At 44.9% G+C, this 27860-nt stretch overlaps 1 protein-coding gene across 12 annotated transcripts in view; it reads right to left on the bottom strand.

Moving 5' to 3' along the window:
• The window catches only part of RYR3 (ryanodine receptor 3), a 499181-nt gene that overhangs the window by 64878 nt on the left and 406443 nt on the right, over positions 1–27860 (bottom strand). For all 12 annotated transcript variants that reach the window (XM_032481566.1, XM_032481567.1, XM_032481577.1 and 9 more), the window contains 9 exons: positions 26274–26389; positions 25670–25737; positions 24587–24708; positions 19572–19621; positions 19114–19174; positions 16955–17193; positions 15321–15402; positions 6062–6192; positions 1673–1993 (listed from right to left, as the gene is read on the bottom strand). In XM_032481566.1, the coding sequence (XP_032337457.1) occupies positions 1673–1993; positions 6062–6192; positions 15321–15402; positions 16955–17193; positions 19114–19174; positions 19572–19621; positions 24587–24708; positions 25670–25737; positions 26274–26389 (1190 nt within the window). The remainder of the gene's footprint in view (positions 1–1672; positions 1994–6061; positions 6193–15320; positions 15403–16954; positions 17194–19113; positions 19175–19571; positions 19622–24586; positions 24709–25669; positions 25738–26273; positions 26390–27860) is intronic.

Raw genomic sequence — 27860 nt, 5'->3', positions numbered from 1 at the left:
AGGCAGGCTGGGGTGGCCACTAGAAGTCAATGAGCAGAAACCAGCAATCAGTGGGACTCGGGGTGTGATTCTAGCCCTCTTTAAAGAGAAAGATAAAACCTACATGTCTCACCCTATTTCTTAAATGGGACATCCTTTTGGTCTAATTTCGTAATAAAGATCAGAATCAGAGTAATTACAAAAAATAGGTGCAATACAATTAACAAGAGCCACAAACCATTGACAAAGTGCCTTGTGTATTTGGTGGATTTCAAAGGCTTGTTAGCTCAGGACATTTCAATTGGAAACAGCCTACACTCCAGTACATTTTCTTTTTAATCACACTTTGCCTTATTTTTTACTTTCATGAAAAGACTGTTTCAGGAAGAGAAGGTGAAGGCAGTTCTCTGCTGAGATGCAATCATCAGGATTTCGAAACTTAGCACTATAATGGCTCACATTTTACACCCCAGCCTCCAGCAGTGTGCACCTCTGCTCTGGAGCTGAAATCAGAATGGCTATTCCAGATATGGGTGATCAGCGGGGGTTACTATTTAAAATCGACTTTATTTAGGTACCAGAAATGAAGTGGCCTGATTCAATGAGATCGGGGTTCACCTGTGAAATAACAGGCTGAGTTCAGTTCCCATCAGTGCAGCTCCTGCTGGGACACCTTTCCTCTGCACCTCTGGGGAAGCTAAGGGAATCGATCCTTTGATTTCCTTCCTTCCCTTAATTCAGATTTACAAATTAGAGCTCTTCAACAAATTGCCCTAGGGTTAACAATATCCTTGGACTGACAGGTAAGAAAGGAACACCAACTTTATATACTCCTATGTTCACAGAGGCCTATACTATCTAGGAGCCATCAGTACCCCAAATATTTATCATTCGAATCTCAGTTCCTTTTTAGAGACAGGGAGAGGGTAGGAAGGTTTTTCCCCTGGCCTTGCAGAGTTATATCTTCTCATTTGTCCAGGAAGCTAATAGCTCCCACTGACCCAGCTGCTGTGTTTCGTGGCCCAAGAGATGGTAAGGGTAAAACACCTATGGTGGAACTGTCTGTCTACACTGCAGGTCCACCAAAGGCAATGACTTTCCCATAAGCGCTTCTGTCTCCTCAGACTGTCCTCTGACAGAGGACAATAAAATATTCGTGGTTTCCTAACTGGGGAAAGTATGGTTATTCATTTTCCAAGCCTCTCCCTTTTTTTGGAGTTGTTCAGGAGTAGAAAATCAACTAGTAACACTCATTAAAAGCCCACTGCATGCCAGGAGTTCTGGAGGAATACAGAACAAAAACACAATCACATCCCGTGACGCTATGTGAACTTAAATTAGAGAGTATCTTAGAAAGCATAAAGTGAAATACAAATGCTGGAAACTTAACAGCACAGCCAAGGTCAGGGTGCGTTTTATGCGTGTGGACAACACACAGGATCACTTACCAAGAAAATGTGGACAATTATTACTATAGGAGCGAATGGGATTTGTGAGCACCAAAAGCAAATAGGCAATGATCAGCCGAGTCAGGGAGTGCTTATCAAGAAGGGCCTCCTGGAGATTTGAGGGGCCTGGATTAGCTGGGGAGCTGGGCAGGAGCACGTGCTCCAGGAAGCTCTACAGGGAATTAAGTCAGTTCTTTTCACCGTTAAGTAACTAACGCGGGGCTGGGGCGGGGGCACCCGCGTACCTGCGATGCGCTTCATCCACGAGGCCTCGTCGATGCCCAGGTTGTTGTTGATGATTTTCAGAATGTTGCCCAGGACGACACTGAGGTGTTCAGAGGTGACCTTGGTGCACCAGGGGCCTGTGCTGGGGGGCAGGTGCTCAGGTCCCCGCTCCCACCAGTAGGACAGGTAGTTGCAGAGCATGGGCAAGATCACCTCGATGACGTGCGGCATCTCCGTGTACCGGGCCCCCGACTCGGCCAGGTCGTTGATTTCCTTCATCAGGCCTTCCAGCTGGGGGATGTCGGGGCACATCTCCTCCACCGTGTCTGGCATCCCCAGAACTGACCGAGAGGGCACAGGAAGAACAAAGGGGCAGTAATTCAAAAGTGCAGATGGTGCAGCCATCTCTCTCTCTCTGTCTGCTCCTCTTTGGACATAATTTTCCATCCCAGAGTCTCAGACAAGTAAGCACCAGATGTGGAGGAACTTCTGCCTCCAGCTGCCTTTGTAAAGACTGTGGCTTCCAGAGGCTGGCTTATCTTGCTAGATGTCATATTCAGGTTAAAAACACTCAAACAGAAGGTTACAGGAGTGTAACAGAGACACAGTCGAGGGACGTTTCATAAGATGTCTCTGTGATAAAGCCAGTCTCTTGGTTTCTCCCTCCTGGCCTCAGTGCATGCACTGCAGAAAAGGCAGTACTAGGATGAGAAAAGCAATCCACTGGTGTGGAGTTGCCAACTGGTGGTTCAATCCACTGGATCATGTCTATACTGTTCAGAAAAGGAAGAAGAAACCTGTTGCATCAACAATTCTTTCAGCTGGGCCAGAAACCATACTTTCTACCCAGTTGAAATTTGGGGGGAAAACATTGCACATACATTTATTTCTGCATTTACAACAGAAGTTATTGATAACCTGAAGCGACATGTGACAAGACCTCTTGTTAATCCCTTAAGCCTTCTTGTTTCCAAAGGCTTATGTGCAAGGAATAGTGAGTTAGCCCTGTCTTCTCCTCACACTGAAGGAGCTGGGTCACTTCACTGAACAAGGACAGACAGGATGAAATGATGACAGGCAGAGTTCAACATTAAACACTGTCAGATACAAGAACAGCCAACAGAAGAAGCCAGGGGACATCTGTCCTGTTCTCTTTAAGGCAAAGGTCACTGCTTCCCCCAAGACAGGAGAAGAGACCAGAAGCAGCCTGAGCTTCCTGATGGGCGAGATGGTAACAAGGACTCTGAGTGGTGGGACACAGCATGCTTGAGGAACAAGCACCAGCCTGAAGGTCTGCACGAGGGTCCACTTATCTCACGGCCCCCAGAGTCCACCTGAGCCTGGGAGGCCGTTCACATGCAGACTCCACCCACAGACCACACTCCTCACCGTGGGGCCGAAGCATCACAAGGGCTAGGGAGTCTGAGAAGCCGCGGGAAAATGCGGAGCCTTTTCCTGGAACATAAGATCCACGAGAAGATTTGAGGAAATTATTTTTGGTATTAGAGGTAAAATGGGAAGATCTCGTGAATTTCAAAGGATAAAGCTGAAGACTTCAAATAAAGCATAGCATTCTGTGAACTGGGCTATGCCTGCAGGCCCTTGGCCACTGGGTTCCTGGCGGCGAGGAGTCTCTCCTCTGGATTTTAAGTCACAGGAAGGGAAGGGTGAATGAATAAGCGCAGCCACAGCAAATTCCTCGGCCGTTAGGATTACTGGCTCATCGGAAGACACTGTTTCGATTTCTCTCTTGATTGTACTGCCTGGAGCAGAGACACAGAATCCTCCTGGCTACCTTGGAGACAATGACTCTGTAGCTGAGACGAGCGGTTCTACGGCACAGTGTCCAGCTGCACAGTGACGGACCTGGGAGAGTGTCCCTGCTGTGGAGCATGCCCCGTGAGGCCCTAACATCCTTTCTCTAATTACGCTTTTCTGTGGCTATCACTATGGCCTTTTGGCAAGTACAAGGCTACAGATCTCTCTTCCTTGGAAGCGAGGAGTGAACCAGTGTCCTTTAAAATCCAGACGATTCAAAAGGACTCGTAGCATGACAGCCAGTGAGCACTGAGCCTCTGGGATGTACAGCGGAAGGGAGTGGCAAGGGTCAAGCACGCTCCACTGCCAGTGCTGCTTGCTTGCGGAGAACAGGTCTAGCCTGCACCTTGCCGCAGAGCAACAAGAGTCGGGGGGACGTGAACACAGGGGTCTGGGGAGACTCTCACAAACAAAATCATTTGACACATACGGTGTCAGAATAAACAGGTACAGATGGTAAAGCCAAACATTCCACCTTCCAGCTCTGCACATGGAACAGTGCCAACTGCCACGGATGCAAGTGAAGTTTACAGCTGTTTGGCTGTAACATGATACATGAGAAGGCTGGTGTTTGGGGGAGTGTGTTTAAATGTCACATAGACAACACATCATCATGGACACTTTTTTTCTACCTACGGAGAACACAGAATTGCCTGAGGTTGCTTCACTGGAGTCATTATAATGACCTTTAAAAGTTATTTATGTGTAATTGGTCCTTGAGGGGAAGAAACATTTGCAATTTAGGCGGTGGTTTGTACTTCAAATGCCACATAATAAACCCATAGAATGAATGCTGCTGAGTTATCTACCTGAAAAACAGCTCATCTGGGTGCTATTAGAATCACAAGGCTGGAAGGGGGGACCATGAGAACACACTGTCCTTTCTTCTTCAAATCAATGGTTGCCAACGCCAGATCCGCCTGCCAGCAGTGGCAGCATCACCGGGAAACTTATCAGGACCCTCGGAATCCAGACCTCCTGAACTAGAAACTCTAGGGGCAGGACCAGCAAATCTACTTCAGCAAGCCTTTCGAGTGATTCTGATACACCCCAGCGCCTGAGAACCACTGGGAACCAATGACTTAGATCCCAAAGCTGTATTTTCTTCACCAGGCAGCGCTTCCCTTGAGAAGACAGCGCCATCCCTTTGTAGTTTAGGCAGGCAGCTTCCATGGGAATTGGACCTCCTTTTTCTCTGGCTATTTCAATCAGGATGCGGGAAGTAAACTGGCTGGTAGCTAGGATGTTTTGGTCAATCTAATATTCTGATTCATAGACCACTGCCACACATAACCAAAGATTTATCTAGTTATCAATAACTGGCACGTAACAGTATTAAACCTTTCCTAGGCGTATCTTAATTTTTGGATGAGTCCGAAAATGCTCCAGGATCTTACAGGATAGAAGAGTTTCCAGTAAGAGTAACTTTTCTGGCAAAACACCAACTGTCAATTAACAGAGATGCCCAATTAACTGAAGGCTTGATAAATCAGTTCTTACTGTATTTCTAAACCAAGGACTCACATCACCTGTCACCTCACTTCATTTGTCACATCTCTTTCCCTCTTTGGGCCCTCAGGCCACCCACTTTGAATGAAGTCTACCTTCTCAGAGTTCACCAAGCCATCAGTGCTCCTCTGGTTCCAGGCAAACCTGGCTATCCCCGCACAGGCGTTCATGTACACTCGACTTTTCAAGAAGCCCCAGACTCCTCCTAGCCCTTTCCTCAGCCCAGGATGGTAGGTAAGCCTCCACTGGACGGCTGTCTTTTGAGTCTCAAGTCTTTCTGGGGCTCCCACGTGTACACACGTGTACATAACTGAAAGTCTGTTTTTCTCCTGTCCATCTGCCTTTTTTAGAGGGGGAGGGGGTCTCAGCCAAGAACAATAAAGGGTAGAGGGAACATTATTTTTCCTCCCCTCCAGCCGCAGACAACATGTAAACGAGAGGGTATGACTGCGGTCCAATCAAACACTATTTACAAAAATTGGCAGCGGGCCAGATATGGCCCATGGCCATAGTCTGTCTACTGCTGTTCTAGACCTTAGTGTGTCATCATTCCTATCAAATTCTCTTCCTTGTAGGATTTCAATTCCTTCTGGTGTTTTTTCTATGTTTTATTTTTCCACGAAGATGGAGAATGTGTGGTCGTCATCCTCAGACACACAGCCTCTCTATGAACTGGAAGAGCTTAATAAGGTTATCAGTGCAGCTGTGCCTGCTTCGAGGATGCTCCGGAGAGAAGTGCACAGAGCAGTGCCCTGGTGTGCCCCTAGGTGCAGAAGGAGGGCAGAGACCGGGGCCGACAAGAGAACTCAGCTTTAGGATGCAAGGGATTTAGAAATCCACTACACTGTCTCCTCATTTGACAGGAGAGGAAACCAAAGTCTAATGATAACAGAGGACCTGCCCATGCCCACTGTCCCAGCTGATGGAGACATGCCACCCAGTCCCAGATCGGACCTCCCAGTCCCTCTCAGTCCCCATGAACCAACAGTGCTGTGGGGCTGCTGCCCCCGCCTGCGCGGCCTTCCTTCCCAGCTGCTTTCCTCTGTGCCTGTGGGTGGTGACCTCTGAGGGATGGTACTTACTGGCCCTCTCCCTGGGGGTTTTGGTGTTGAAGACTGAGAGCGGATTGTAGCGGTTAAGGGTGGGCTCCAGGAAGGCCACTGGTATGGCGGCTGCCAGAGAGGCCAGGCATTCTCCAAGAGCAGGACGTTGCCTGGAAACAAAGAAGTCCATTTAGAAGTGGTGCCACCCCCATGCTGGCCCCTGGCATTGGTGGCCAGGCCCCTTTCCCAGGATATCTCAGGCCACTTCTCCATAGATTGCTCCACGGGACAGCCCTAGGCCCCCGGCTCAGCAAGGCTGCAGGCTCTGCTCCCTCCCCACCTTTCTCTGGACACTAATCAATGGTTTACAATGATCTCCCTCCCTGGAACCTAGTTCTTGAATACCTAAGGTGATGTAATACACTATGTAGTTTTGTTCTCTCCCAGCATCTCTGAGAGCAGGTTGTGCTGGCATCCAAAATGAATTTGATCTTCCTTGTTCTCAACATGTTTTGAAATGTTCTGTGTAATTACTCTGTGTCTATTCCCTGCTATCAATGTAGTTTATGTCTCTCGGTGGGAACAGTAGATAATGGGCCAAAAAGCACCAATAAAACACCAGCTGAAAGACCTGCCTTGCAAGACAAACAACAGGTCCTAAAGCATATTGCTTGATTTAGAGAAAAGAGCTCTAACATCTATTACTTTGCTTTCCTTCATAAACATTTGAGTGTCCGCCATGTATTAAGCTCTGGGCTTTTAAAAAAACTGCAGTGTAGTTAATTTACAATGTTGCATTAGTTTCAGGTGTACCCAGCAAAGTGATTCAGTTATACATATATATATATATACATATGTATATATATATATACACACACACACACATTTTCATATTCATTTCCATTAGTTTGTTATAAGCTATTGAACACAATCCCCTGTACTATACAGTAGGACCTTGTTGTTTATCTATTTTATATATAGTAGTTTGTATCTGTTGATCCCAAACTCCTAATTTATCCCTCTCCCCCTTTCCCCTCTGGTAACCATAAGTTTATTTTCCGTCTGTGAGTGTCTTTCTGTTTTGTAAATAAGTTCATTTGTGTCATATTTTAAAATTCCACATATATGTGGTATCATGTATTTGTCTTTCACTGTCTGACTTACTTCACTTAGTATGATAATCTCTAAGTCCATCCATGTTGTTGCAAATGGCATTTTAAATTCTTTTTTTTATTGAAGTATAGTTAGTTTATGGCTGAGTAGTTTTCCATTTTGTGTGTGTGTGTGTGTGTATATATGCATGTATGTGTTTATATATATACACAAACCACAACTTAAAAAGTTTTTTTTATTTCTACTTTTTATGGGTGGGGAGTTAATTAGTTTTACCTACCTACCTATCTAATGGAGATACTGGGGATTGAACCTAGGACCTCCTACATGCTAAGCATGAACTCTACCCTCTCCCCCATGCCACATTTTCTTTATCCATTCATCTGTTGATGGACATTTACATTGCTCCCATGTCTTGGCTATTGTAAATAGTGCTGCTATGAACACTGGGGTACATGTATCTTTTCAAGTTAGAGTTTTCTCTGGATAATGCCCAAGAGTGGGATTGCTGGATCACATGGTAACTCAATTTTTAGTTTTTAAGGAACCTCCCTACTGTTTCCCACAGTGACTGTACCAGCTTACATTCCCACCAATAGGGTTGGAAGGTTCCTTTTTCTCCACACTCTCTCCATAAGCTCTGGGTTTTAAGCCTCTCTAGGAAACAAGCAATCAATCAAAACCAAAATGCTTGGGATTCCTAATTCAGGTTTCTAGTTCTCCAGCTGAGAAGACTCGCGCTGGCTTGCAGGATAACCAAGGCTGCAAGCGTCAGTGATGGGAACCAGCCACCGGCTGGTCAGAGCAGAGCTAGTACTGAAATAGTGCTTCCCCCTTGACGTGGGCTTAGCCTTGAGTTGTACTGTCTAACCCAGCAGGTCCTTTCTGCTAGTGAGACAATACAGTGACAGCGCTGGCTTGAAGGGGCCTGTATGGGGACTGACATCTGTTGCTTTCTGATGAATGGGGGACCAGAGCATTTGTTTTCCACCCATTGATATCTTCTCTCCGCCACACACTGGCATTCAATCACAGACAGACTACACATCTGTCCTGTGAGTTGCACATGTCAGTTCCCAAATAAGCGGAAAAATTTCTTTAAATAAACCAGTAATGTGAGTCTTCTGTTAGCCCACGATATGAAGATAACTAGTGGAAAATGCAGACAACCGGTCTATACTTAAGAGTTGGAAGGACTTACAGTGCTCAAGCCCGTCTTGTTTGCCTGTCTCTGTGACTGATCAGCTCACACTGAGCGTGGACACTGTGTGTATGAAGCCCACTAGCAGAAGCCCTGGGAGCATCTCGGGGGATGTTACAGAACCGTCACGGAGACCACTGCCAGCTACAGCGGGCACACTTGGAGCCAAGAGCATACATCTACCCAACTACTGCAATTCTGTGGAAACAGAAAGGCATTCAGTTCTCAGGGTTCCCTCCAGCTCCCATCAAAACCCATACTGTGTTAACCGTCATTCACTATGACCACAGTCAACAATTCCAGCAGCGCCAAGAGGCCAGAATGTCAAAGCTGCAGGGCCTCTGGATGGGATAACAAGCTAGGGGAGCCACAGTTCACTGAGGAGTAAGCCAGTCTCAGCCTCAGCCTTTGTCTTCCAGGTGGTGGAAGTCCTTTCTCACTGATGCGGAGGCACTACAGAGCCCTGAAGCTGTATCTTTATGGTCTAATTCTAAGGATTAGAATCAACCAGCAACGTCATTACAGCACAGAGAGAGACACACGTTTGAGTTAGATTAAAAATGTGATCTTAACTGATCCTGAAAAAAAATGACAAGACTATCTGGGGTGGAATGAGAATCTGCAGGGGGCTGGCCTGGGGTATACAGAACTGTTCTGCCTGAGATGCCAGAGGGGTCTCCTGGACCAGAGAGAGGGTGGGTGAGTGAGTCGGTAGAAAGCTGTGTATTCCTTGGAGCCCCCACGTGATCTGCAATCAAGTTACCAAACTTATGAAAAAAGTGATCTTTTAATTACTCTAAAGGACAATTAATATATATGGTTTTAGTCCTTATCTTCTATCCTCTTAGGCTTGGATTTTAGGGGACTAGCTGACAGCTTATTTGGCCATGAAGTATTTGAGCAGGTAAGTTTCAAATCAGCCTCCAGCAAGCAAGAACGCCCTCAGCCAAGCAGTCACTCCTTAGCTAACGGCACAGCCTTGTCTTCCATGGAAGGTCTGGCTGTTAAATCCCCCAATCCAGGTCTGCCTCGGAGGCACAGCAGCCCTGGATGAAATGGGGTCCTCCTGGGCCCTTTGTAGGCAGCTGCCCAGGCTCCATGTGGAGGCAGTCAGTGATGAGGATGCGGGGCTGTGCAGACCCGTAGACCAGGGTTCCCCTCCGGGAAGCTTTGCACAGCTGTTTCACTTCTGAGCAGATGTGGGCGAGTCCTGCCCCCCCCTCCCCACCTCTCCTCCCCCTCTTTCCTTCCCTTCTTCGCTAAGCTCACGGGGGTGATGGAGGTGTAAGAAGACACCAATAACTTCACGGACAACCAAGCAGAGTGAGGGCCTGTGGACACCAAATACGAGGACCCACGAGGGGCTGTTTTCTCAGGCAACTGCACATGTGGTGTTTCTCCTCACCTCAGTCTTGCCTTTCGAGGAGGAAGAGGACAGAAAGAGTTAAGTTATGAGGCGAGAGAAATACCAGTAGAGAATGAGCAGTGAAGGAAAAAAAATCTGGGTGAAAATCAGGGATGACAAAGGGTCATATCAAATCTGAGACAAATTTCAGTTGCCAGGGAGGGGAACCTAGGACACATGTGGCCCTGTGCTGTCTTGGTACTAAATGGACCCATTACCCCTTCCTTTCTCTTTCTCTCACCAAATTTAAAGCCATCATCTCCCGAAAGTGCATTTCTAGAAAGTTAGTTGGATACAAAGGCGATCCTTGGGGCGGGACAGCTCTCTGGTGCTCTGCTGACTTGCTGACTCACAGGGGAGGGACACGCAAGTCCCTGTCCTCACTGGTTCTAATTACAGACACACACGCTCTACAAGCTCACCCCAGGGTGTTTTCTAGTCTGGAGCACACAATGCTAATTAGCTGTGAGGGATAAAAAGCGGTTCTCCTGGCCTCCCTGTTAAAAGTTCCATAAAAGTAGAGCCCCTAAGTCTGCCGATTAATGCTCATGGCTGTGAAATATCAGAGTGAATGGCTCGGCCTCCAGGCCATAGGAGAGAGCGAGCCTGGCAAAGGGCTGCTGCTAAAATGCTTCTCTGGTTGTTAGCGCCCCCCAGGGGACAGTGTGGGTGTGGACCAAGCGGAACCAGGGCTAGAGAAACAGCTCCATAGCAACCCTACGATCTCCTTGAGTTTACCCCTGGACAGAGACCCTCCCTCTCCCCATCCTCCTCAGTTCTTACTGCCTGGTCAGTATTTTTCATATAATAGTACTTGGTCAATGTGACTGATTGAAGAGGGTTCAATTTGTATTAATTTGTATTTCGGTTTTTGTTACTTCCTGAGTTGATCTCTCAATTGTATTTCCATGAATCTTGTTTCTCAGGTACAGACGCAGAGACAAAGTCATCATAGTAACAGTGATTATGCCAGCACATATCTGGTGCTTTGCAGTTTGGAAAGTTCATTCAAGAAAATCCTGGAGGACGTGAAGGAGGGGAAACAACACGCAGCAGAGGAGCGCAGTTCTAGACAGCAATACTAGGCGTCTCAGAGGTGCAGGGAAAGCGATATTTGATCAGAAGCAATTGATCAAAGGGGGCAGGGCAGAAAGGAAGAAATAAGTCTCTCTGAAGTGTGGAGGCAAAAACAGTTTTAATTTGAAATAAAAAGGGAAACTCAATGCTCAATGTAATCAACTTCCAAACTTAGTTTTCTTAACCTACCCCCATCAAAGGCTCTATCAACGAGTCCTCCTTGTTAAAGAATGTAAGTATTCTCCACGGTGAGATACGTAAAAGCCTTTATTCTCTGAAACTGTGTAGCTGAAAACTTTACTTGTCAGGGACCACCTCAGTATTGTCTCAATTAGAAAATATTCCAAAAAGGAAAAAAGGTCTCTACTCTGTTTCAATGACTTTTTCCCCCTTACAGTTACCCTTATAACTGAGGTGTCCAGAATCTTCTCTCTGCAGTGCACGCGCAAGCTACAGCCAGAAACCATACTCCACTGCAGCTACAGAACTCAGTAACTCAGGTTGTAGCTCCACTGCAACCTACAGAACTCAGTACCCAAAGAAACTGCAGTAAAAAGTCGTAGAGAAATGGTGGATTTTATAATGCTTTTCTCCCTAAAACCCACAAGACCTGGGGGGGGGGGGTGGGACTGGGAAGAAATTTAGATCTATGTCGAAATTAGAAAATGTGTGTTAGCTTCAGACCACAAAGTATGGACCAGATCAAGTGAGGATGCTAAAATTGAAATGTGCTTTCCAGACCTAGAGCAGAGTATAGAGATCTCTGGAAGGGAATGTGGGGATTTTGAGGAGCCCAGGATATGAGTTTTTGGGATTTTGAGGAGCCCAGGATATGAGTTTTGCTTGAAACAATGAGGATGAAGGGTATGAGCAGGCCCCAGGAGACCTGCTGGCCGTGCGTGTGAGGCCCACGTTCCATACTGCAGAGAGGCAGGCAGCACAGAGCAGGAAGGGGTGTGTGTGCCACCTGCCATGCCTATGACCTGGGCTCCTGGCCTGCAAACCCCTGGAGGTGAGGCGGAGTGGAAAAAGGGAGACATCATCTGTCTTGCAGCTGCTGCCTCAAGTCCTCTAAAGTGGGGAATGAATGTGAATTAAGTCACAAAGCAAAAGGCCTATCCTATAGGATGCACCAAGTATCTCACCAACTCTCAACTGGGCCAGCTGCTTACCTCAGTTGAGGGAGGACACTGAAGGCTAAGGGTGGAAGCACTCCTAGGGCTAAAGGTGCCGCTGACAGAGTGAGGGTGAGTCCTCCACCAGCTGCTCAGCTCTGAAGCTGCCTGATGCTTCATCCCTGTACACCCTCCTCCTCTTGGACACACACACACACACACGTGCATGCACACACACATACAAATACACGTGCATACATAAACGTGCTCCTTTCCGTTCTTGAGAGCTAGCAATTACGTAATGACCAAGAAACAGAAGAGAAACATAGTTCAGAGAAAGAATTATCCAGGAAAAAGTAGAAATTCTTCTCTCTATACTCACAGAAAATAAAACAAAAGTAACTCAGAGAAAATTTGAGAAAAACCCAAACACAAAACAGAAAAGAACAGTTCGCTAAAAGCTACTAGAGGGAAAATGAAGGATGTGGGAGATTAAGGCAAAAGCCAATAAATACACATAATTTCCCTCCCCAAACAACAGCTAAGATGAAAAAGACCCAACAATATAATAGAATAAAAGGTCAGTTCAATAAAGGAATACCCAATTCTGAAGACTGAGGGGCATGTTAAATTCAGAGGAGAAGAGCAGGCTGATACAGAAAGGACCGCCTTGGGATCCGGGACAGCAAAGTGAATGTGCTTCACGACCACAGACAGACCCCCGTGAGCAGCAGCATCTGCCCACGCGCTGCACAGTTGTGTCCGTGGACCGGATCACCGGGTCCGGGGAGTGCACACTGTCAGAACACAAAGAAGCAAAGTCCACACACTTCTGAGGGAGGAAAATATGACCCAGGGATTTTATACCACGGAAACTGTTCACATATGAAGTCGAGGGATGATAGCTCAAAATAGGCAAAGACTCAAGGGTAAGAACTCTTACAGAAACAACTGTATAATGATGAATTTGGCCAACCAAGAGATAAATCAAAATCAAAATCAAAATTTGGTAGAATAGATAAACAAGATTGTACTGTGTAGCACAGGGAAATATATACAGGATCTTGTGGTGGCTCACAGCAAAAGAGAATGTGACAATGAATGTATGTATGTTCATGTATAACTGAAAAATTGTGCTCTACACTGGAATTTGACATAACATTATAAAATGACTATAACGCAATAAAAAAAATGTTTAAAAAAATTGAGGAATGAGAAACTCACGGTTCAAAAGGACTTGGCAATGTACCGAATCATTTAAATCCAAACCAGGGTAAACAACTCAGGGAATATTAGTTCTAGAATATTCCAGAATAGAATGTCAATGTTATAAGGAATGCCATAACAAAAAAGGAAAGGATGAAAGGATAGGAAATTGCTAAAAATATAAACGTACTAAATTTGCTTATCTTTTTTAAAGTAGAGAATTCATGATGATTTTATCTAAGTGATAAATTTAAAATGTGACTTGTGTGATAAAGGAATTCAGTTTTTAGCCTCAGCCAATAAGATTAAGTTGTAAAGCAATATTATGATCCTACATGTGTAAAAATGTACACGTGTAAAGTCCCTGGAGAGGTACACACCAAACTGTTACTCGGTGGAGTGGTTTGGGGCCAAGAGAACAGCAGGCTTCTAATTTTCCATACTTTTGTACTATTTGCTTTCTTGGAATAAGTAGGTCTTACTTTTACAATACAGAAGACAATAAACAAATAAAAGTCATTCACAGAGGCAGCGTGCGACTCTCGGATTTTAAAACTTCAGTTCCTTAGGTGCTTCATTAACCAACAGAGAGACAACAGTGGAGACTTGCTCTAGTGCTTCTTCAAAGCCTTGCTTTGAAGTATGAGACTCAGGCACCAATACTCACAGTCTCATATACTGTGAATGGATGAATAAAGTACAAAAAGTCCTATGAAAAGCAGTCTTTCTGGCCTGTCATTTCAGAGTAGACCTTCCTTTGACTTTTTTTTGAGAAGAGAAAAATGCACAAGCTTTTCAAAAAAAAATGCACAAAGAAACACATGTACAGATACATGTAGATACACACATATAAACTGAGTGAATAAGAAAAGACATTGAGAAAACACTCACAAATGCTTAATGGAAGTAAAGACACCTTCCCTAAGTGAAATTCAATATTGAATAGAAAAAAATTGTATTCATTCTTTTGCGGGTTTGGTATAAAACATACTGAACACTTTTGTCTGCCCAGTTCCTATTTCTAAATGATGAAACTACTCGTATTTCCTGTTAAACAATAAGGAAAGCTTTGCAACCCTAAGGGATTAAAATCATAACCAAAATAAATTAGTCATTAGTTCTTCAATTAATTTCTTGAACTCTACAAGCTACTTAAAGGCTGTAATCATGAAGATTTAGACATTTCTTCAACTTTTTTTTGGTTATTGGCACATGAGTTCAATTCAACAGTTCTTCAGTTCTTGAAGGAGCTGGTATTTTTTTTTTTTTTTTTGCTTTATTGAGAAACTGCAATTAGAACTTACGTATGCTTTGACGTGAAAGGAGGATTTAGTGTTGATTTGTTTGATAACAGCATCACACATTGAGGAGGCATGTGGAGCATGGATGCCAAGGGGATGTTTAGAAGTAATTAAAGCACAGCTCAAACTCCTTACAGTTTCCTTATATGAAAGGGCAAAAAAGGAAAAAAAAAGTCTCCCAAGGACAAGACTAAGTCTGGAGTTTGGTTAACGCCTTGTTTATCCTTATAATCTTTCCAGTGGATTTAAACAATCACACAACACAAGGCATTTGATGCTGAAAAGCAGGGGTCACCAAAGGCCTCCATTGCTCTGGATAGATTAGAGAGCAGAGCTGAAACTCAAGCACCTCGGCAAATCAGCCTGTTCAGATCCAAGACCACTGAATAGCATCTCTGCTACCAAAGCCCAGACTTGTTTGAAACTAAGGCTAATCTGACAGCTGAGAATGGTAAAGGTCCAGGGTCGTAGTGCACAGAAACTCATTAAACACAAAAGCGACTGCCTCAAGTCCCTCGAGCTTTGCAGCGAGCTTTAACCACAGGAACTCGGGAAGCTATCTGGAAGCTGTGATTATGAAGAAAAAGACATTTCTTTGATACTTTTTGGCCACCAGCACATGATTTAGCTTGGCTGCATTGTTCCCACAGCCACCTACAATGTCCAGCTATCTCTACGGAAGTCATACATGTCAGTAGCCTCATTAACACTCTTTGATATTGCCATAAACATTTTATAACATAGGCTCAAAATCACTAAGCCATCTCAGGGAGCATTTCCCTTCTGCTGGATTGAAAAGATGCTATTATTAAGGGTTTAAAGACTGTCAGTAACATATTTCTCAGCCCGAATGTGCTAGCCTCTTTTGTTTGCTAATTACCTTTCAACATAGATGTTCTTGCCCGTCCCGAGGGAGTAGAGGCTGCACAGTATGTGGTAGCATGAAATCTGCACGTCACCCACTGAAAAGAACAACAGGAGCTGTCATTTCCCGCATCGATCCCTGCTGCTCACCCCCCTCACCCGGAAAGGGTCCACCAACAGAACCAACAGAAAACACATGTTGGCATCATCCAAGGGCCCAAGACCTCTCTTTCTCTCTTTTTAACAGATTTCACCCCTCTCTATTCAGATGCCAGTTGCTGAGCTGGGAGAGGCAACATTGTCAGGAGATGCCCTCCACTGAGCCATGCCAGTTCCCCTGTAGGACCTGGGATACAGATCACATTGCTTCCCAGGGAAAGGAATCTCATGACCAATGAGTCCTTCCATAGGGGTTCTTTTTTCCTCCAATAGAGGGCAACACTAGTCAAATTGTATCCAGAGCAATGTTTCCTTCCCTGGAAAGAAGAAAGCAAGAAATCTGAAGTTTGAATGAGACCTTTGTCCCTTTCCTAGGAAGATATGTACAATGTCCCTACCTCTTCAGTGATAGAGCAAAATTCTTCATGTCCACCTCTCCCAAGTTCTCTGATGGATGTGTTTCAAAAGGCAATTCAATCATATCACGATTTTGCCATGCTTCCCAAGGGAAGGGCATGTTTTGCTTAGGAACTCAAGAGAGTTTAATCTGCAGGCTACATGCCCTTGTTAATGTATGGAACTCACAATAAGGCTGGGACTAATTTAGCACAAAGAGAACTAATTTAATTTTCTATTTTTCACCAAGGAAGTGCAGCACTGTTTCCATGATACAGAGTAATGAGTTAGGGTGGGGAGCGTATAGCTCAGTGGTGGAGCATGTGCCTGGCATGCACGAGGTTCTGGGTTCAATACCCAGTACCTCCATTAAAAATAATAAATTAAAAAATATTAATAAACCTGATTACCTCCCCTCCTCCTGCAAAAGAATAACGAATTTGGATGTTCCCTTACCACTTCCCATAACTCCATGGAAATAACTGATTTTCATTGTTCTGGGATAGGGAAGACACAGCCTTAGCTACCGACAGCCAGTTAAACTAAATTTAATCACAGGCCAACATTTAAAGAGTGAAACTGAAGTTTGGTGGCAGAATAAGGGGGCTGGACATGGTACTAAATGCAAACTAAAATAAAACCCACCAACTACGGTCTTCTTCTGGAGGCTCAGATAATGAAATGTTAGCAGCTTTCCTTAGCTTCTGGTATCCAATGAATAAATTAAGGCTTCTTAACAGGAAAATTGGTGTCTGAAAAACCCTGGGAGCAATCCTCTATCTCCTGCTGGATTGCTCAGATAACCTTTTCAAATTAAGTGGGAACACAATGGCTGTGAGCTAATAAACCAGTGGGTGGAAAACCCTGGTCCTATTTGAATAACAGTAGGAAAAGATGAAGCACTATATACTCAGATTTAGGGATTTCTTCCCCTTGAAGAGTCTATCACTTCCTCTTTAAATCGAAGAAAGAAGAAGTGTGCAATAATGATCTGTTCTCCACCCTCAAGGTCAGCCTAAGTGAATGCACCACACTCTCCCTCTCTCTCTGTGGCCCGGTGCGTGTACATCCATGACGGACAGCAGGCTGACTCACAGAGCAAGTCCACCCCGAACTGATGCTGAGCGACGTGCTCAAAGATGGATGTCAGGATGGGGAGCAGAGCCACTGTGGTGTAGTTAATGTTCTGGGAAACGCCTTTGATCTGCGTCCTGGAATGGGTAAACTTCCCAAGCTTCAGGTTTTCCGAAGTCTTCTCCAAATCTTCTGCGGCGTTTTCAAAGAATGCTCGTAGCCCAGCCTTTGCCAGCTCTGAGCCTGACTTCACGACAGTCCTGCAAGCAAACAGTGTTCAAAACCAGAACACAACCTGGACCCTGGGCCAACCCTCCTAGAGGGACTCGCAGCGCAACCTGGGCAGACATTTGCCATCCAGTCACCCAAGGGCACAATGTCACGGGAAATGGACAGAGAACGGATTAGCATCCAAAAAGAAACCTGGATCACACAATCCCGAAGGGGACCAGCAACTGGATGGTGTGTTCGGTTTGAGGGAAGTAGGGCTCAACTCTTGAGGAAATGGAGAGGGCAACTTAGAATGAAACTGATACTGGCCACCTGCTAGCTATATAACGTTGCAGCTGGCTACATTCTTCTGGAAATATCTAATCAAAAGGAGGTAGAAGGGAGCTTTTCTTGCAGCTCCTCATGGGATCAGCAACATTTATAAGGACTAATTAGAAATATTAGCTCTCCTGTGATGCATGACTTCATAGAGCAAGAACAAAGAATTAAGTCAACTGACTTAACCTTAGATGTCCCTGCTTGGAAATGGGAGGGGAGAGGGACAGCGAGCCCCTTTTAACACAGACAGCTTCATCAGACCACGGAACACACCATGTGGGAATGGAGATTAGCTATGGATGTCTGAGGCTTTCCCTCAAAACTATTTTATAATACTGAGAATTGGAACAAATCACCAAGTCATCTATTATTTCCCATATTTCTACATCTTATTCACAAGATTACGACAGGCTTGCTACCAGGACAGACGCTTTCTATGTACAGCATTTTCATGGTAATCATCCAGCCAATGGGAAGAATAAAAACAAGGAAATGAAGTCAGTGAGGCTCACTCCTATCCTTTACGAGCCATTGCCCTGACTTTAAAATCCCAGGTTTTCTCAGGAATAATTATCAAACACACTGACCTGTGTGTTTTAAGAAAGTGGGCTCTCTTTCTAGGCATTCTGCATGCTTCTGGGAATAAAGATTCCTTATCCAGACTGCAAGGGGTTTCAGTCCCTAAGATGCTTTGCTCTGATCCTGCAAATGTTGTGCTGTCTTAGTATCTCTGTAATATGCTTCTTTCTCTCAAAACCCTGAAAATCCTCTTTAATTACTCTTAACTTTTTTGGGGTAAGCATTCTCGGTCTGCAGTCGATTTTCACCATCCGGCCACTCTTTTAGGCTGATGCCTCTCTTCTGCATTGGGTTTTGGGATGTGTGTTCTGCTCCCAACTTTGACAAAGACTCTGCTGACTGACTGTGTGTGAGAATCCTCCCTGTCAGTTCTTTGCACTGCTTCTCTCTTTTTTAATCTCATCAAATAACTTACATTTATGCTACCAGAATACACACACACACATATATATACACACACATGCATATATACATAGATGTGATATATACACAGATGTGATCATCAAAGGATCAGAGACAAAGACGGATTCAACCTATTCTATTTTCCTTTCTTTCTTGTCCAGCCATTTTCCCATGGACTCGAATCTCTTTGTCTCTGATCTTCTGATAATCACATCTTCCTGTGTTCCCTTCCTTGGAGGTTCTGAATTCTGAGTGCTTTGGGTCCCCACTCCCAGGATACTTATGGCCTCATCACCCACCAGACAGCTCTTCCTTTTTTTTTGTGTGTGGAGAATTAGGTACCAAGTAGCACTTTGCCACATCATGTATTTTATCTTCTGAAAGATGAACTTCTCAGTAAGAGAAGACAAGATCTGATCAGATGCTCCGCTGTTAACATTCAGCTAACACCCTGACAGCGGCTCTCCATCATGAGAACTGAGAAACAGAGTGTGCTAACGTCAGGGCGAGATCCATCTTTTCCCTGTCTTCCATTCTGTCCCCAGCTCCTGCAGAGCAGTGACACGTCTTCTCTTCAGGACAATAATAAGTGAGGAGAGGGGCAGAGAGAGAATCTTGAGAAACTACTGGGAAAATCTGGGCATTCTTACCTTGTGTCAAGTGTCTGTGCTAAGATGTGAAGACAGCTCACCATTGTAGCAGAATCGCTCCCTAAAAGCAAAAATACCACCTGTGACTCCCCGAGCCCTCCGGCCCGTCATTTAAATGCAGTTTTCTCACTATGCACAAATCACAGCCCAGCATAATTAACCACCAACACACCAAGTGCCAGGCCTCTGTTCGGGGACAAGGCATTTATCTCTGGCCTGACACATCGCTTTATGATGGATGTTAGAGGCAGAGCTTAAAACATTCAATGGTGTGGAAAATCTGACCTGTCAAAGGGGTAGGGAGGTCATTTATCATCGTTCAGATCAATTTTCTCTGGCCAGTTTAGGTGACACCTTAGTCCTAAGGCTCTGGTTGCCTGTGGGAGCCACAGAGGAAGGCTAAAAAACAAGCTCAGGATAATTGCAGGGAGCGCGGCCTCGAGCAATACTTCACTTACCGAAGAGGGAAATCCTGTGCCGAACAAGAGCAGCGAGTTTGCAGAACAGGCTGAAGCAGAAAAGAACACAAGTTGGAAAGGCACAGAGATTCAAGGAAGACTCACTCGTACCCCGCCCCTTGGCCCCCGTGCTGTAAAATGAAGCACACAGAACGGCAGTCCAGGGAGATGCACCGTGTTCCTCTCAGAGAATCCTCTGGACCACACTAGGAAGGCACGTGATCCCCACTCTCCTGTTAGAGAATCATGTGTGGTACCTCGCAGGCATCTCCAGTCTCACAGAAAACAACCCTTCTGCAACAGGTACAGCATTTTGCAATGAGCCAGATGTTGCAAACCATCCCTTGCTAAGGAATACTATAGGCTGAAACACTCACTGGTATAACATTCATGGATACATGGGGATTCTGGAAGGAAGCATGATTTTTCCATTGCTGTGGTGGACTGCAAATCATTTCTGCGGCCTTCACAGGGCTGTGTGAGGCCTTAGGTGGGAAGTGGGCAAGAAGGTGGGACTGGAAGACAGTTGAAGACTCAGGTATGGGCAATACTGTGTCCAACCGGAAACATTTTAAGAAATGGCTTTTCTAGGTGGGGAAGGGTCTAAGTTGGTGGTGGAGCACATGTCTAGCCTCCATGAGATACTGGATTCAATCCCCAGTATCTTGGTTCAAAATAAATAAATCAATTAAAAAAAATCTAACTACCCCTCCCCTCCCAAAAAAGAAAAGAAATAGCTTTTCCCCACCATCTCCATTAGCCTCCAGGCCTGGCCGGGTTGCTGTCCTAGCCGTGTCCATGCAGGGAAAGCCCAACTGTTCTGCTTTTACCGTATTTCCTCCTGTGGAACCCCTGGGGGCCCAGCTGTGTCCTACTGTTTTACTTTCCACGGTGCCTAACAGAGGGCCTTGCGCAGTCAGGAAAGAGCCCGCGGGTGTTTCTGAACACGCTCCTGCGGGACCCTGTGCAGGGGCACCGCAGCCATCATCTGACCCGTGCTGCTGAAGTTCTCAGGAGGAGATGCCTCAGAACTCAGACATTATTTAACACACGCACAGCTAGACAAGAACTTGGCAGTCCCTTCAGAAAGCAGTCCTTCCCTGTGGAACAGAGAGAGGGAGAGCAGAATAAAATCACCCGGTCCGGCCGCGGGTTCCCGAGGTGAGGCCAAGCAGAAGTCTTGCCCAAATTCTCCTTAGGAGCCATGGGCTTCTTGCCCACACAGGGCAGAAGTCGTTAGGTGGCAGCTCGAAGGGAGAAGAAATCCACCCAGAGTGTTGGTGGGGGTGAAAACTTGCTCACCTTGAAATGGTTTTCCATGAATGCCCTGGGCCTTTCTGGCCTATCTGCTGGAAACCGCAGCCAAAGTCTCTCATGGTTAGTCATTTGTTTTTGCAGGGGAAACAGGTTGGAAACCCTGGCCTAGAGCTTAAGAGAGCTCAGAGTAAGTTAACAGAAATTTGGCAGCCAGCTAGCGTGAAATTAAATATGGAGTGCTTCCTTTTCTCTCTCTCCCCACGGTGTTTTGGTCTTTTTCTGAGTTATGTATCTGGTGGAAATGCATGGAGCGGGGGAGATGCTGGAGGAATATGAGTTCCATGGCTTTGCCACAGCTTGCTGGGCTGCCTCAGTGATGCCACTTCACTGCTCTGGGCTTTGGCTTTCTCATCTGTAGGTAGAGAGGAATCCCACGACCCTCGTAGTTTTTAGCGTAAGGGGCTGATAAACTCAGTTACTATTTCTGGCAAAATGCTTCAAAGTGGACCCACGCTGTCTAAATACAAAATAACATTTTTCGAATTCAAGCAGATCCTTGGGTTGTTTGATCCCAACACAAACGTGGCTCCCCTGGCTGTCAGAAGTGCCTTCTCAGGGGCCTGAGGTTTCCAGAGGCTCCTCCTTGTCCCCTCTGGGGCCCACGATTTAAGTAAAAGCACTGTCCTTTGCTCAAGGTTATGAGGGGCCCGAGTCCCCAGGCACCTTCCTCTCATCTCAGGACCTAAAGGTGGTAAATTAAAGGGATCCCAGGGGAGAGATTCTGGAAAGCCCTGGTAAATGGCATCAGATGCAGAAGAGGTGGGGCCTGGGTGAAGGCTGCAAACAGAAGGGGCCTAGAAATCTGAGCGTGTTCAGCACAGATATGCCTGCTTGGGTGGGAGGGCGGCGAGCACACTGATGGATCTGAAAGCTATATGCAAGGCTGATCAGCTCCAGGTTGTATTCCAGCCATGACAAATGGTGCCTGGCTGAACAAATGTTACATTTCCATGAATTAATAATCTAAGAAAAACAGATGAAGAAAACAGACACACCTGCCCTCTGTTGGCTTATCTGAATATATCACTTGGCCCCTCATTTCCCTAACTTCTTACAAAATACACTGGTGCAGCGTGAAAATAGCTAGGAAATCTTGCGTCTGTAATTGATTCTAAGTGTATCTCATTTTGACTGCATGGGCTCCTCCCTGCTTAATAAATGAAGTAATTACAGTGTAGAGAAAATGATCTGGATAGAGAGGACTGGGCTTTCAGTCCTGTCCTAACTTACTGCCTGGGTCACTTGAGGTACTGAAGTGAATCTGAGCAAAACTCAGTTTCCTGATCTGCAAAATAAAGACCATAGTACAGAGGCAGTTCTGGAATTTAAAGCACTGTGCTGTTTCACAGCAATACTTCCCCAAGTGGGCAATACCTCGTGCATATGAAAATCTGAGCCCACTGCTTAGCCGTGCTGTACTTACTAAATGTTAGCGAAATCCTAAGGTTGACTAGCCTCCAAAAGATGGTGATCTACAATGGCCGGGCCCTTATAAAATATAAGTACACTGTTCACCGTCAGTGGATGCTGGGGAAAGGGCTGATAGACTGCGTCACTGTTGCCCATAATTCCTGGCCATTGAGAAGTCTAACCCATTCCCTGTCATTCATAGATCAAATATAGAGAGAACTTGAGACATGACAGGGTCTACCTTCTAGCCTGATCAGGAAACATCCCCTTTGTCCTCAGCTCTGCTGAGACATCCGTGGGTCCTGCCTCATGGAACAAGAAGGGAGGCTGGTGTTTTGGATGAAAATTTTTTTTCTCTATTAGGAATTGAAACTGAATTATGTCACTTTAGATTTCAAATCTCACACCATCAAGACAGCATGGTATTGGTACAAAAACAGACATATAGACCAATGCAACAGAATACAGAGCCCAGAAATGAACCCACAAACTTTTGGTCAACTAATCTTTGACAAACAAGGCAAGAATATACAATGGAATAAAGACAGTCTCTTCAGCAAATGGTGTTGGGAAAACTGGACAGCAGCATGTAAATCAATGAAGCTAGAACACTGTCTTACACCATACACAAAAATAAACTCAAAATGGATCAAAGACTTAAACATAAGACAAGACACAATAAAACCTTCTAGAAGAAAATACAGGCAAAACATTATCTGACATACCTCTCAAAAATCTCCTAGGACAGTCTACCCAAGCAACAGAAATAAAAGCAAGAATAAACAAATGGGACCTAATGAAACTTACAAGCTTCTGCACAGCAAAGGAAACCATAAGTAAAACAAAAAGACAACCGACAGAATGGGAAAAAATTTTTTGCAAACGATGAAACCGACAAAGGCTTGATTTCCAGAATATATAAGCAGCTCCTATGACTTAATAAGAAAAGAACAAACAACCCAATCCAAAAGTGGGCAAAAGACCTAAACAAGCAATTCTCCAAGGAAGAAATACAAATGATCAATAGGCACATGAAAAAATGCTCAATATCACTAATTATCAGAGAAATGCAAATCAAAACTACGATGAGATATCATCACCTCACACCAGTCAGAATGGCCATCATTCAAAAATCCACAAATGACAAATGCTGGAGAGGCTGTGGAGAAAGGGGAACCCTCCTTCACTGCTGGTGGGAATGCAGTTTGGTGCAGCTAGGAATAGACTAGGAATAGACTTGTCATATGATCCAGGAATCCCGCTCCTGGGCATATATCCAGAAGGAACCCTACTGCAAAATGACACCTGCACCCCAATGTTCATAGCAGCACTATTTACAATAGCCAAGACATGGAAACAGCCCAAATGTCCATCAATAGATGACTGGATAAAGAAGATATGGTATATTTATACAATGGAATACTATTCAGCCATAAAAACCAACAACATAACGCCATCTGCAGCAACATGGATGTTCCTGGAGAATGTCATTCTAAGTGAAGTAAGCCAGAAAGAGAAAGAAAAATACCATGAGATTGCTCATATGTGGAATCTACAAAAAACAAAACATAAATACAAAACAGAAACAGACTCATAGACATAGAATATAAACTTGTGGTTGCCAAGGGGGCAGGGAGTGGGAAGAGACAGACTGGGATTTCAAAATGTAGAATAGATAAACAAGAATATACTGTATAGCACAGGGAAATATATACAAGATCTTGTGGTAGCTAACAGCAAAAAAAAAATGTGACAATGAATGTATGTATGTTCATGTATAACTGAAAAATTGTGCTCTACACTGGAATTTGACACAACATTGTAAAATGACTATAACTCAATAAAAAAATGTTAAAAAAAATCTCAGATAATCCACACCAAGACTTGTAAATATCAGATTCATTTAAAAAATTTTAACCTTAAAAAGCCTGACAAGAACAGGATTGAAAAGTGTTAATCTGTTTCTTCTCAATGTTGTATGTTTGCCTTTTGCAAGCTTCACAGTTACCTTCACCTTTCTCTAAATGTTATTCCAGGATAGATGCTGAGCTGAATATGCAAATTTTCCCCAAGTCCTACGTATACCCCCAGACAGTGCATTTGTCTTAGTTGCCAAAATGATGCACAGATAAGTGTGAATAAAGTCACTTTCAAAACCAAGATGATAACCAAAACCTCTGAGTTACCTATCATCGGTTCATTTCTCCAAAAGATTCACCATTTAGGCCCCAGGAACCTGAGGCTTTATACAAACCACATCAGCACCCTCTCTCCCTTTGTGGACTCACCTGGCCACCATTTCTTTCTCCTTATGGGAGGCATACCCGCTGCTGCTAAGGGGCTTCAGAGGGGACGAGAGAAAGTAGAGGCGGTGATTGGTGAAGTACTGGTCAACCAGCGGGAGGAGAACCTGAAAAGTTCACCAGAAAGGACATTTGAGGAAGCTAGCCAAAACCCTTCCTTGGGTTCCTCTGAAAAAGTTCATTTCTCAATGAGCCAAAAGCCTCTGAACACTGGTTCTGGAATTTCCAGGAAACTCTTACCCTGTGAATTTCAGCTTCCAACACCTTTTTCCCTTTGATACCTGCAACCAGAGGCCTTGAGATGTGAAAGGACAGGGCAGGCCCTGACTAAGGGCCTGAAGTAATGCACATGGGGCTCGAGTCAACATTTTCAGGGGCGTCCTGTAGGACAGCTGCACTCAGATGAGGCTTCTTGGGCATGGCATCCATCAGCACCCCTGAGGCATGGCCCAGCACTGCTGGCTTTGAGCGTTCTGTCTCTGCTTCTCAGAGCTGGGCTACCCCAAGCCCTCACTTGTGTTTAGTCCCCTGAGTAGTGTCATGTGGCTGAGACAGCTCACTGGCACCCAGATTCATTCTCCCCTTCTTTCTCTTGGTAATAGAAGCCTCAAGGTTTCAGCTAGGCATGGGGTCACCAGCTAAAAAAGGCATTACCCGGCTCCTTTGCAGCTAGCTGAGGCTAAAACAACCAAGTTCTAGCCATTGGAACAGAACTTTAATAAAGCAGCAGCTTACCCTTCCCTCTCCTTCCCTTCCCCTTTTTCACAGGTGTGGTACAGGTGAGTCTGTTTGGACCACACTGTCAGGGTCCACATCTCAGGGGGTGGTAGAGCATCAACAGAGGAAGAGCCTGAGTCCCCGCGTGATGGCGTGGAGCAGAGCAGGCTGCCTACCTCCTCCGACCACCCACCTGCCTCGGGACTGCTCCACTACAGAGAAACACAGGTCTGTCTCATCACAGCTGTTGTTGGAGTTTTGGATATCTTTGTTGGATCTGCATAACTTGTACCCTAAGTTGTACAGATCCTAAGAAGAAAGTAATTTGATTAAACGCAGAGAGTCACTTACTTTGGCAAAGAATTTGATCTCCTGGTCATGGGGAGGCTTTTCAGTTTTCCCACTGCTGACAATGGCTTCTACAAAGATAAAAAGTAACACCAAGTTGGCCAGAGGTAAAGAAAACAAAACCAAAAATAGTCACAGCATTTAAAAAACAGAGCAGTTTTACTAAAGGCTATGAAAAGGCCATTTGATTTTACAAAATAGCTAAGATTTTACAAAGTACTTTACAATTGTGATGGTTAGTTATTTCTTGTATCAGTTCTCTTGGGTTTCACTACCCCTTTTTCCCCCTTATTGATGAGAAAGTAGCTTCAGAGAAGTCGAGTCATATGCTCACAGCCACACAGCAAAACAATGGAAAACTCAGAATACGATGATTTTTAGAAAATTGACAAATGGTGCAACCCAACCCAGTAGGGAAACCAAACACAAAATTGATTTATTTTTTAAGTGGGGGAAAACATCTCAGCCACCGTGTCCTCCTCAAAACCACGTTTGAATAAATCATGAACAGCTCCCGTATGAAAGCACCACTCCCTGATGAAGGAACATCAAATTCTTTGCTATTATGAGCACACGTTTTTTGGTGATATTTCACAATGATACTTACCCAAATGGGCAATAAACTCTTGAGCAGAATCAACATATTTCAGGATCTTCTTCAAAAACTTATAGGCAAACCTCTTTTCCATGGAGGAGGCGTCCAGTTCCATATCCTTCATACCTCTTGGGTGGAAACAAGTAAACCCCGGGAAGTAACAGAGATAACTCAGTGACTTCAGTGCCTCTGCAATTTTCCCTGTGTCAACTCTGTTTTCCAAATGTTAATGGTTATTCTGGCCTAGTGCCCTGACTCATCATTTGACTCGTTTCCCCTTGTACTTGATACCCGCCTCTGTGAGCATGCAACATCCCTGAACTATGATACTGGCTGGAAAGATTTTTCAGAAAGATTTTTATCATTCATTCAACAGATAATGAGCTAGGGGTAAATGAGAAATACAAACAGGAATCCCTGCCCTCATGGAACTCACATGCTGGCTAAAAACAGATACGAACAGTATATAAACAAAATATAACTTACATGGAATGCTAAAAGCTAATAGGTTTCGTGAAAAAAAGAAAAACTGAAGTAGGATAAAAGGGCCGAAGAGTGCCTGAAGTCGGGGTGAGCGGACTGCAGTGTTAGATCAGTTCTGGTCTTACTGGAAGGATGACACTGCAGTAAAGGACTGAAGGAGGTGAGCCACATAGACGTCAGGGGAGAGCGTTTTCCAGGGACAGGGAATGGAGGTGCAAAGGTCCTGTGGTAGGAGCATGCATGCTGACTTGAGGCCAGTGTGGAAAGGATGGAAGTGAGCCAGCAGAGTGTGGGGTAGGCAGTGAAGTAAATCATTAGGACCCTGTGGGTTGCCCTCAGCATATTCCTTTTGCTTGGAGGTGGGAGGCTATTGAAAATTTCGAATAGAGGAATGACATGATATGCCTCTCACTATAACAGAATTACTCTAGTTGCTGGTTAAAGGTGATGATGAGGGCAACGGCTGAAAGAGGGAGCCAGGGCAGGAGGCTCTCCCAGCAAGGATGGTGACAGATTGGACGGTGAGAAGTGGTCTGATTCTGGGTATCTTAGGTAGAACCATTGGAATTTCCTGAATGATTGGATGTGGGTCGAGGGAAAAAAGAGAAGAGTCAAGGTTTTTGGCTTGAGCACTGGGAGGAACAGACTGTCATCAAGTGATGGAGAAGCCGAGGATGGTGCAGGTCTGAGGAGAGGGTAGCAGGAAGCTGGGGGTTCTCCCTGATGACTGGGACGCTGCTTCCTTATCTCCACATCCAAGTGCCCACCGGCTCCGGCACAGGGTAACTGCTACGAGGCTGTGTTTGCTGAATTCAGTGATCTTTTTCCTTCCCCACTATTTCTTTGATTTCTTTCTCATAGTAAAGAGGAATTTTTCCTTTCTGTGAGCAAGTTATTTACTGGCAAATCGCAGAACGTGTGCATCTTGGTGTTAAGAACAGGACTAAAATGACAACGGGAGTCTTTCTCAAATGCTTCCCTAGGGGCTGTCTCCCGCTGCCTGACCTTCCCTGCTCAACAATACGGCAAATAAGTTTTGTTATTTTTCTCTTATGAGTTACAACAGAAATATTTGTATAGATTTGTCTTTGGATTTTTGCTATCCTGGGGCAATTC

The sequence above is a fragment of the Camelus ferus genome, chromosome 6 (assembly GCF_009834535.1).
Source record: "Camelus ferus isolate YT-003-E chromosome 6, BCGSAC_Cfer_1.0, whole genome shotgun sequence".
Classification (NCBI taxonomy): Eukaryota; Metazoa; Chordata; class Mammalia; order Artiodactyla; family Camelidae; genus Camelus; species Camelus ferus.
Note: the sequence above shows the minus strand (reverse complement) of the source record. Positions and strands in the feature narration are given on the sequence as shown.